The following is a 12451-nucleotide window of genomic DNA, read 5'->3' on the forward strand; positions in this document are numbered from 1 at the left end:
TTTGACTATACAGACGTACATATTTGCACGTTAAATGGAACACAAATTGAGCAAGTCCCCTAATGTAAATACCTTGGCATTTGGAGTGATGACAAGTTGTAATTTAAAACACATTTAAAAAAACATATGAGCTAACGAAGAAACTGATCATTAACCTGGGCTTCTTCTACAGAAATATACTGTGCCTTGATAGCAGGGAAAAAATGATTGAGTCAACTTTCCCGTCAGCCCTTGACTATGGCAACATAATCTATATGAACCCAGCTGCCACTTCTTTAAAACCACTGGATGTTGTTTATCATAGTGCACTCTGCTACGAGTGACCAATTTTGCACACATCACTGTGATCTGTATCAGAATGTGGGCTGGCCGTCACTGGCAACGCAACATTGCCTTCTATTCACTTGCAAAGCTTTCATGCAGAAACAACCATTTTACCTTACGTCGCTCCTGCTACAAAAGTATGAAATACCTTACTTGCTCACAGGAATGGCTAACTCTTGAAATTCCTTTTTATTTAGATGCACTAGTGCCTTTCAATCATTTCAGGGTTCTGGTAAATGATTCTGGTAAAGACTAATGTACGTGTCTTTTATCATTATATTTGTATTTTTGCATTTCTCATGATCCCGCTTTATTGTTGTTATTGTATCACTAATTACTTTGTATTTCTTGCAGCATTATTTTGTGAAGTAAAAGAGACATGGTCTCAACGGGACTTCCCTGTGTAAATAAAGGTTAAATACAAAAATACAATTGCTGCAAAACCTTTTTAACAAACACTCTAGCTAAGACTTAGGCCAGCTGTTTCAATCCATGGCACGCTTTACTTTTTAAGGCAATTTACGCTTGCACAGCATTTACTGAGAATGTGATCTCTGCAACGCGGTATGAGGGCAAAAGGCACATTGTCAGCTGCCTACCATGCTGCTCTATAGCCCTGTTTATACCTAGCGCTGACATGGGTCCTGGGTCCTGATCGTGCCTATGTTCTGATTGTGATTGTCTGATTTTCAGACATGCATCTATATGTAGTATTAAAAAAATGTCTCTTATCTTTCCACTGTGTCCGCATTGTGTACAGTTTCCTGGTCCCTCCATAAAAGCTAATTATTACACATGTATTCTTTCAATAATAATATGCATTTATTTATTTGAAGACACATATTGATGCCATAAGTCAATGGTGCCACCTATCAATAATTTTAGATGGTGGGATAATGATGATTTAAATAGTTTATATTTTTGGGAGAATTAAAAAATAAATAATAATCATGGTATCCAATTGGTAGTTACAGTCTTGTCTCATCGCTGCAACTCCCGTACGGACTCGGGAGAATTGAAGGTCAAGAGCTGTGCGTACTCCGAAACACAACCCAACCAAGCCGCACAGCTTCTTGACACAATGCCCATTTAACCCGGAAGCCAGCCACACCAATGTGTCGGAGGAAACACTTGGCGACCGTATCAGCATGCACTGCACCCGGCCCACTACAGGAGTCGATGGTGCGCGATGGGACAAGGACATCCCTGCCGGCCAAACCCTCCCCTAACCCGGACGACGCTAGGCCAATTGTGCACCACCCCATGGGTCCCCCGGTTGTGGCCAGCTGCGACAGAGCCTGGACTCAAACCCAGAATCTCTAGTGGCTCAGCTAGCACTGCGATGCAGTGCCTTAGACCACTGCGCCACTCGGGAGGCCTCTTAAATAGTTTCACTATCCAGATCTGTCAACAATCCACTTGCAAGATATCTAGACACAATAGGTGAAGCGTGCCTGATTACAGTGTAATTTATACCTTGCATTATCCCTAGCCGAACAGCTGTGATAGGATTACATTCCGAACCTCGTGTTTACATATTCATAAAAATGAAAAGCTAAAATGTCTTGAGTCAATAAGTATTCATCCCCTTTGTGATGTCAAGCCTAAATAAGTGCAGGAGTAAACATTTGCTTAACAAGTCACATATTAAGTTGCATGGACTCTGTGTGCAATAATAGTGTCAAACATGATTTTTGAATGACTACCTCATCTCTGTACCCCACACATACAATTATCTGTCACTCAGTCAAGCAGTTAACTTCAAACACAGATTCAACCACAAAGACCAGGGAGGTTTTACAATACTTCGCAAAGAGGGGCACCTATTGGTAGATGGGTAAAAATACAAAATTGTAGATTTTAAATATCCCTTTGAGCATGGTGAAGTTATTAATTACACTGTGGATGTGGAATCAATACACCCAGTCACTACAAAGATACAGGCGTCCTTCCTAACTCAGTTGCCTGAGAGGAAGGAAACTGCTCAGGGATTTCAACCAGAGGCCAATTGTGACTTCAAAAGAGTTAGAGTTTAATGGCTGAGATTGGACAAAACTGAGGATGGATCAAGAACATTGTAGTTACTTCACAAAATATTCCAAAACATGCATCCTGTTTGCAATGAGGCACTAAAGTAAAACTGCAAAAAAATGTGGCAAAAAAGTTAACTTCATGTCCTGAGTACAACGTGTTATGTTTGGGCCAAATCCAAAACATCAGTGAGTACCACTCTTCATATTTTGTTGCAGCATGGTTGTTGCTGCATCATGTTATGGATATGCTTGTCATCAGCAAGGACCAGGGAGTTTTTTAGGATAAAAAGAAATGGAATAGAGCTAAGCACAGGCAAAAACCTGGTTCAGTCTGCTTTCCAACAGACACTGGGAGACAAATTCACCTTTCAGCAGGACAATAACCTAAAAACACAAGGCCAAGTCTACACTGGAGTTGCTTACCAAGATGACAATGTTTTTGAGTGGCCTACTTACAGTTTTGACTTAAATCGGCTCGAAAAGCTATGGCAAGACATGAAAGCGGCAGTCTAACAATGATCAACAACCAATTTGACAGAGCTTAAAGAATTTTGAAAAGAATAATGGGCAAATAATCTACAATCCAGGTCTGTAAAGCTCTTAAAAACTTACCCAGAAAGACTCACAGCTGTAATCGCTGCCAAAGGTGATTCTAACATGTATTGACTCAGCGGTGTGAATACTTAGGTAAATTAGATATTTCTGTATTTAATTTTCAATATATTGGCTAAAATGTCTAAAAACATGTTTTCACTTTGTCATTATGAGATATTGTGTGTAGAGGGGTGAGAAAAAACTAAATGTGGAATAAGTCAAGGGGTATGAACACTTTCTAAATGCACTGTATATATACAGTATATGAAGCTTGGGAAAATCACGTTTTTGACTGCACCGATTTTTTCCCTTCTTCCAATTAATCAATTAAGTATAATGGTCCAATTGGTTGCCTAATCAGGCCTATAGGCTAGATGGACATATTTTGTAATGAAGCATTTCTTCAAATTGCAGGGCTTTTGAGCAGTTATTCAAATGGCATATTTAGTGCAGTTTACACCCTACACTAGAATGTTGCACTCACTTGAAAACAATTATAAAATGATTCATTGCATTGTGTTGTTGTGATCAATAAGGAAGGTTTTTGACCTACGTGCTGGGGGACTGGAAGTGTAGCCTGCATGAAGTGCACAGTGAACCTGTCATTTCTTAATCTGATAACTTTTGCCCTCAGAAAGCTTCAATGTGTCAGGGTGTGGACTCTACAAGGTGTCGAAAGCTTTTCACAGGGATGCTGGCCCATGTTGATTCCAATGCTTCCCACAGTTGTGTTAAGTTTGCTGGATGTTCTTTGGGTGGTGGACCATTCTTGATACACACAGGAAACTGTTGACTAAGATCGAATCCTACTACACCGGCTCTGACGCTAATCAGATTTACAAAAGGGAAACCCAGATGCGTGCTGCCCAGTGACGCGAGTCTACCAGAGGAGCTAAATTCCTTCTATGCTTGCTTCGAGGCAAGCAATACTGAACCATGCATGGACGACTGTGTGATCTCTCTCTCTGTAGGCAATGTGCGGGACCAGACAGCATGCGCTGACCAGCTGGCAAGTGTCTTCACTGACATTTTCAATTTCTCCATGACCCAGTCTGTAATACCTACATCAGGACTGCCCAACCCTCTTCCTGGAGATCTACTGTTCTGTAGGTTTTCAGTCCAACCCTAATTTAGCATTTCTAATTCAGCTAGTTAAGGTTTTTGTTGAGCAGCTAATTAGTAGAATCAGGAGTGTTTAAGTAGGTTTGGACTGAAAACCCACAGGACGGTAGATCTTCAGGAAGAGGGTTGGGCAGCCCTGACCTACATGTTTCAAGCAGACCACCATAATCCCTGTGCCCAAGAATGCCAAGGTAACGTGTCTAAATGACTACCGCCCTGTAGCACTCACAGCTGTAGCCTTTAAATGCTTTGAAAGGCTGGTCATCAACACCATCATCCCAAACAACTTGGACCCACTCCAATTCGCATACCGCCCGAACTGATCCACAAATGACGCAATCTCTATTGCATTCCACTCTGCCCTCTCCCACCTGGACAAGAGGAACACCTATGTGAGCATGCTGTTAATTAACTACAGCTCAGCGTTCAACACCACAGTGCCCTCCAAGCTCATCACTAAGCTCAGGACCCTGGGACTGAACAACTCCCTCTGCAACTGGATCCTGGACTTCCTGACGGGCTGCCCCCAGGTGGTGAGGGTAGACAACAACAGATCCGCTATGCTGACCCTCACACTGGGACCCCTTAGGGGTGTGTGCTTATTCCCATTATGTACTCTCTGTTCACACATGACTACATTGCCGCGCACGACTACAACAACCATCATTAAGTTTGTTGACAACACGATGGTGGTAGGCCTGATCACTGACGACAAGGAGACAGCCTATAGGGAGGTCAGTGACCAGGCAGTGTGGTGCCAGGACAACAACCTCTACTCTCAACATCAGCAAGACAAAGGAGCTGATCGTGGAAAACGGAGTCCCGAGCACGCCCCCATCCACATAGACGAGGCTGTAGTGGAGCGGGTCGAGAGCTTCCTCTTGCAAAGGAATTATCATGGTCCACACACACCAACACAGTCATGAAAAAGGCACGACAATGCCTCTTCCCCCTCAGGAGGCTGAAAAGATTTGACAGATCCTCAAAAAGTTCTACAGCTGCACCATTGAGAGCATCTCGTCTGGCTGCATCACCACTTGGTATGGCAACTGCTTGGCATCCAACCGCAAAGAACTACAGAGGGTAGTGCTGTGTAGCTCAGTTGGTGGAGCATGGCACTTGCAGCACCAAGGTTATGACCTCCCGGGTGGCGCAGTGGTCTAGGGCACTGCATCGCAGTGCTAGCTGCGCCACCAGAGTCTCTGGGTTCGCGCCCAGGCTGGGCTGGGTTCGCGCCCAGGCTCTGTCGCAGCTGGCCGCAACCGGGAGATCCGTGGGGCGACGCACAATTGGCATAGCGTCGTCCGGGTTAGGGAGTGTTTGGCCGGTAGGGAGGGTTTGGCCGGTAGGGATATCCTTGTCTCAGTATGTAAAAAAAAAAAAAAATTATAAAATGTATGCACTCTACTGTAAGTCTCTCTGGATAAGAGCGTCTGCTCTTGGCCGGTAGGGCTATCCTTGTCTCAGTATGTAAAAAAAAAAATTTTATAAAAATGTATGCACTCTACTGTAAGTCGCTCTGGATAAGAGCGTCTGCTAAATGACTAAAATGTAAAAATGTAAATGTATGGGTTCGATTCCCGAGGGGGACCTGTACGAAAAAAAGTATTTAAATGTATGCACTCATTACTGTAAGTCGCTCTACATAAGCGCGGCTGCTAAATGACTAACATGTAGTGCGTACGGCCCAGGACATCACTGGGGCTGAGCTCCCTGCCATCCAGGACCTCTATACCAGGCCTTACAAATTGTCAAAGACAAAGACAGCCCCCTAAGTCATAGGCTGATATCTGTGCTACTGTGTACCAAGCGCTACAGATACCAAGTCTGGAACCAATCGGACTCTAAACAGCTACTAACCCCAAGCCATGAGACTGCTAAATAGTTAGTAGTGTAGCTATTTAACTCAGACTGCATCACATACGCTGCTGCTACTGTTTATCATCTATCCTGTTGCCTAGTCACTTTATCCCTACCTACATGTACATATCTACCTCAATTACCTGGTACCCCTGCACATTGATTCGGTACTGGTACCCCAAGTACAGTGTATTCAGACCCCTTGACTTTTTCCACATTTTATTACCTTACAGCCTTATTCTAAAATTGATTAAATGTTTTAATGCAAGCTTGCTCTTGATTGCTGCATGTAGGCCTAAAATACCGCAGACCAAAGAACTGGCGTTTGAAAGGAAAAAGAGCACAACATTGTGATCACATTGAATGGTGATGATAAATTGATAGACTAACTATACTCATAATGTGTGCTCCGAGGCAGAAACAATGATATAATGTAACAACGTCGCCCGAAAACAGCACACATTTTAGTTGAGATTTTTATTCTCCAATGGCATTGATCCTCTTAAAAAATATATATATAATCCAGATTGAAATATATTTAAGGGCATGTCCAATGGTCCGCTCTGCCGTTGCTCTCTTGATGCACTGATGATGCATCCAGATGTTGCCCACTGAATGTTGTCAGGCTGGCCTGATTGCATTTACACTGAGCTGGGATCGGAACACAAAGCGAGCTCGTCCACCTCCGGAGGTCAACAGGCAAATCTGCTCACATTGCATTGTTTACATTTAGACCTGGCATTAACATGCGTTTCTTGTTATGCAAATTATTTTAATGCAAGGTGCAAATTGGGTCTACTTCCGGAGGTGGTCAGGATGCGGGTTTTAATCATCTACACCCGTCTAAAAATGTGGGCGCAATCAGAACATGGTTGACAAAAGTAACAAAAGTACACGTTAGAACCGCGTATAAACAGGGCTAATACAATGAATTGTATCCCGGCCCAAGGCTAAGACAGATATACCTCGCTGAAGTTAGCCGCGTTGATCTTAGCCTGTGTTATCTCCGGTCTCTCCAGTGTCATTGTGTAGTTATGCCTGTCATTCACCCCTTTCTCCTTGTACAGGCGCTGACGAGAGAAAGAAACGTTAGAAAAACTGATATTTTGAATGTCTGTTCAGGACTATGTGAAGATATGTAACTACAGTGTAACGATAAGTGTCTCACCTCGTTGGTAAGCTTATTGCTGAGTTTGGCATGGACAATGTCTGGTGAGTCTGCGACAGACGTGTGCTTGAAGGAGCAGGGCTGCTGGCGGTATTTTTTCTGTTGGAGAGGACAGAATGAAGAGGTTAACATTTTCATACGAGTATATTAGGTAGCACTATATAATAGCACCTTGCAATAAAGCATGTATAATGGATAAGTAAATAGTTTATTCATATTTTGCGTGACTAGTGTAATGTCTCACAAAAATATGGACCTTCTAGCAGTACCTGATGCTCTGCAAGGTCTTAAAATAGCCTAGAACATATCAATGATAAAGGAATAAGCACACAACACAGGATGTGTAGCCATTTGCACTCGTAAAAAGGTTGAAAATGACAGATTTGGGCACTGATAAGCGCCTAAATTGGAACGCAGTGCCTGGCCAGTAACATGCTATAAATGATGTCAGGGCTCTGGCTCTGCACTTCACTTTGCTGTATGGGTTTTGACTGACAGCCGTTCTGAACTTGAGCACCGCACACACCAAGAAGTTTCCCTCCTGCGAATTGGGCAACTTTTTGCACAGTTTTTGTTGTCTGGGTGAGGGAAATGCTGTAAGAGTACTCAATGTATTTTGAAAGACATTGATGATTATAATAAATACCGCTAACTATACTCGCCATGTGCGCTCAGAGGAATCGAGCTAGAAATGCCAATGGTGGAGATGTTGCTGTTTATATTCAGAACCACATTCCTGTAAAGATTAAATACTGTAGAAGTAATATGGTACAGGTTTGTCTGCCTCACCTAAAGCCCATTCTGGTGGGAAGCTTCTATAGACCACCAAGTGCTAACAGTCAGTATCTGGATAATGTGTGCAATGCTTGATAATGTATGTGATATCAACAGAGAAATATATTTTCTGGTTGATTTAAATATTGACCGGCTTTCGTCAAGCTGCCTACTCAAGAAAAAGCTTCAAAATGTAATCAGTGCCCTCAACAAACAGCACAGGAATGATATCATCAACATGTATTGATCACATCTTTACTAATGCTGCAGAAATGTGCTTGAAAGCAGTATCCAGATCCATCGGATGTAGTGATCACAATATAGAAGCCATTTCTAGGAACACCAAAGTTAGGCTGGGCCTAATATAGTGTATAAGAAGTAATACAATACGTTTTGTGGTGATTCCTATGTTGTTGATGTAAAGAATATTTATTGGTCCGTGGTGTGTAATGAGGAGCAACCAGACGCTGCACTTGACACATTTATATGATTGCTTATTCCAGTTACTAATAAGCATGCACCCATTCATGAAATGAGTGTAAAAACTGTAAATCCCTGTGGATTGATGAGGAATTAAAATATATTTTATGGTTGAGAGGGATGAGGCAAAAGGAATGGCAAATAAGTCTGGCTGCACAACTGATTGACACTGAAATGAATAAAACATTTGACTCAACTGAATAAAAAGAAGAAGAAACGACACTATGAAACAAAGATAAATGAAGTAAAGAATGATAGTTAAAAGCTTTAGAGCACCTTAAATGACATTTTTGGGAAAAAGGCAAACAGCTCCATCTTTCATTGAATCATATGGCTCATTCATCCCAAAACCAACTGATATTGTCAACTACTTTAATGATTTTTTCATTGGCAAGATTAGTAAATTTAGGCATGACATGCCAGCAACAAACGCTGACACTACACATCCAAGTATATCGGACCAAATTATGAAAGACAAGCATTGTAATTTTAAGTTCTGTAAAGTTAGTGTGAAAGACATGAACAAATTATTGTTGTCTGTCAACAATGACAAGCCACCGCATTCTGACAATCTGGATGGAAAATTACTGAGGATAATAGCAGACGATATTGCCACTCCTATTTGCCACATCTTCAATTTAAGCCCACTAGAATGTGTGTGCCCCCAGGCTTGGAGGGAAGCAAAAGTTATTCCGCTACCTAAGAATAGTAAAGCCCCCTTTTTACTGGCTCAAATAGCCGACCAATCAGCCTGTCACCAACCCTTAGTAAACTTCTGGAAAAAATGATGTTTGACCAGATACAATGCTATTTCACAGTAAACAAATTGACAACAAACATTCAGCATGCTTATGGGGGAAGGACATTCAACAAGCACAGCACTTACACAAATGAAGAAAAATTGATGATAAAAAGATTGTGGGGGATGTTTTGTTTGACTTCAGTTCGGCTTTTGGCATTATCGATTATAGTCTGCTGCAGGACAAACGTGTGTTTTATGGCTTTACACCCCCTGGTGTGCATGGCCAAAGAGATCTATTTTCATGTCATCCAAGAAATGTAACCTGGAGTTTGCTAAACGTCAGATTGGAACCGATGCCATGGTCAGATAACATGAAAACAGAGCTTTTTGGCTACACACACTAGTGGTGGATTTGGCATTGAAATGAGAACGCATAAGCAGAAAATAACCCCACACCTACTGTAAAATATGGTGGTGGATCTTTGATGTTATGGGGTTATTTTGCTTCCAATGGTCCTGGGGCCATTGTTAAGGTCAACAGCATCATGAACTTGGCGAATGCATTGGGAAAGATAACATAAACAGCCTTCATTGAGGGGAGGGGAGGCTATGCTTGGTTATTAATCAAATGTAATGAAATGGGGGAAAAAGGTTTCTAAAATACAAGGTTCACCATCACAAAAATAATGTATCTTGTTCCATGAGCGTATGGGCATCATGGCTGCATAGGCTGCGCTTCCGCTCTAAAAATCCATGCCATTATCAACTGTGTTACCGCTAGGACGTGCTTTTTGTGGGTCTTAATTCTCCCCATTTGCTCTGTATGACACTGTCACTTGTCTTTAAGGACACACCTCAAATATTGCTACCCCTCTCACCTCGGCGAAAGTGAGCTGATGCTAGACAGGTAAATTGCTGAACATGGTGCAAGGGGTGGGAAATCCCAGAGTGCCAGTTGTTGCATGACAAAATTGCCAACTAACATGCATTTGACAAGAGCACTGCCTTAGCGCCTGCCGAAAAGCCCAGAGACTGTGATGTTGAAACAATGTAATAAATAATAATATACCCCATTTAGCAGACACTTTTATCCAAATCAACGTTCAGTCATGTGTGCACTGCATACATTTCGACATTCTATTTCTATGGTTAACATACTATACTTAATAAGTCCAATGGTATCTTTAGTGACCACAAAGAGTCAGCACCTCAGTTTAGCCTCTCATTTGAAAGACGGTCAGAGGACTATAGAGCAGTTTCCTAAATGGTACTGACAATGCACCTTTTAAAAAGGCACAGTCGCACTCATGGTAAGCGCTGCGGAGTCAAGTACAATGCACTTGTCGACTACTCGTCTTTGATTTCATTCTGGACCAAGTCTCCCCTGGGTGGCAGCTAAGGAGAGAGCTAGAGAAGAGTGGGAGTTTGACTCACCTCACTAATAAGGTCTGTGGCCCTTTTGAAGCCCTCCATCTGCAGGGCCCCGGTGCTGATCCAGGCTACACCACGCAGGTAGTTCAGGTCAGAGCGGTACACATTCTGAGAGCCACATGCACACACAAGTAAGCGTGCACACACACACAAACAAAATGATTGGTTCAATATGCAAAGTAGCACACTGCTATCTAACAAACTATCGAACACAATACACAAAAGTGTTTTCAATGTGCTTTAAATGTTTTTTGACACTGTTGGGAATAACGCTCCTCTATCCAGAGACATTCAATGACCAGTCTAGAAACAAAACCCCTCTTATAACGTCTAAACACTACGAGAGAAGGTTCCCTGAACAAAGCTTGGTCTTTTATTTGACTGTCTTATTGTTCTAGAAACGTTCTGACATTAGCAACGTTTTTTTAACATTTTAATTCTATATCAAAATATGAATAACTGAGCAAATGGCAGCTACAGTGGGAAAAAGGTTACTGGTTAGCTGGGTTGTATTCATTGGTGCACACTGTAGAAAACCATAGCATAACGTTTTTCAATGAGAACAAGAGTTTCTTATTGGACAAATGTAGGTCCCTCCCAGTTTCAACCATTTGGTTCCTAGTGAATACACCCCTGGTGAGCGGTTGTTACCTCGCTCTGTAGCTGGTAGGCTCTCTTAGCGGCCTGCACATTCATGTCATCAGGTAGAGTGGTGTACTGGTGGAGTGTAAGCCGGTAGTCCTGCTCACTGGCCAGGGTCTGGGCTTTTTTAGCGTGGGCCATCTCCAACATGTCCATAGAAAGGTGGTACTGAGAGCGCTTATTCACAGAGTCCTGCTTATACTTGATCTGCAAAATTAGAGAGAGACAGAGAATACAATTCAATAACACCATATACTCTAACAGTGCATGTCCCCATACATCACTCGCACTACACCATTTCAATACACTCAACATTTAACGTTTCGCAGTCTTTTTCAATCCATTTGTGGTTGAGCATCAGGGTGTGCACATTTTTTTCTCTAACAGAAACACACCTGATTCAATTAATCAAATGCTCGGAAATAGTTTAATCAGATGGATTGTTGCTGGACTAGAACACACCCCTGGGGGTTTCCACCAGGAATTGGTTGAGAAACACTGCCTTACTGTATGAAGTGTATTAATCTACACTCCTATCACTCCCTTTCATACGACACCCTGTACACTCATATTACTCTGATACAAACCCATTGCTCATGTTGAGCTGGTACTCACGTCACTCTGCAGTTTGCTGGCATTCACAGAGTGAGACATGTTCATGTCGCTCTCCAGTCCCTTCATTCCAATCATATGCCCCTTGGTCTTTTCAAACTGCTCCTTGTACTTGTGCTATAACAAATGTTTTATATACGTACAGTATGTTTTATGTACTGTGTGTTCAGATGTTTCACAGAGAGGATCACTTTGGAAATACGCATTTAAATAATGCTTTTAAATGATATCGTCTGGAATCAAATTTCACCCAAAATAAAATATACATGTACAGCGCATTCTTAATGTATTCAGACCCATTTAGTTACGTTTCTGTCACACCCTGATCTGTTTCACCTGTCTTCGTTATTGTCTCCACTCCCTCCAGGTGTCGCCCATCTTCCCTTTATCCCCTGTGTATTTAGACCTGTGTTCTCTGTCTGTTGTCAGTTTGTCTTGTCTGTTCAAGTCAACCAGCGTTTTGTGTCTCAGCTCCTGCTTTTCCGGTCTCTCTTTTCTCACCCTCCTGGTTTTGACCCTTGCCTGTCCTGACTCTGAGCCCGCCTGACTGACCACTCTGCCTCCCCCTGAGCCTGCCTGCCGCCCGGTACCGTTGCCCCACCTCTGGTTACTGACCCCTGCCTGCCTTGACCTGTCTATTGCCTGACCCTGACCCTGCCTGCTGTCCGG

General features: G+C 42.5%; 1 protein-coding gene across 3 annotated transcripts in view; it reads right to left on the reverse strand.

Annotated features, from left to right (window-relative positions):
* Positions 1-12451, reverse strand: part of nrap (nebulin-related anchoring protein) — a 99768-nt gene that overhangs the window by 30670 nt on the left and 56647 nt on the right. For all 3 annotated transcript variants that reach the window (XM_071346973.1, XM_071346972.1, XM_071346971.1), the window contains 5 exons: positions 11786-11899; positions 11180-11377; positions 10532-10636; positions 7102-7200; positions 6899-7003 (listed from right to left, as the gene is read on the reverse strand). In XM_071346973.1, coding sequence (XP_071203074.1) covers positions 6899-7003; positions 7102-7200; positions 10532-10636; positions 11180-11377; positions 11786-11899 — 621 coding nt within the window. The remainder of the gene's footprint in view (positions 1-6898; positions 7004-7101; positions 7201-10531; positions 10637-11179; positions 11378-11785; positions 11900-12451) is intronic.

The sequence above is a fragment of the Salvelinus alpinus genome, chromosome 17, assembly GCF_045679555.1.
Source record: "Salvelinus alpinus chromosome 17, SLU_Salpinus.1, whole genome shotgun sequence".
NCBI classification, from domain to species: domain Eukaryota; kingdom Metazoa; phylum Chordata; class Actinopteri; order Salmoniformes; family Salmonidae; genus Salvelinus; species Salvelinus alpinus.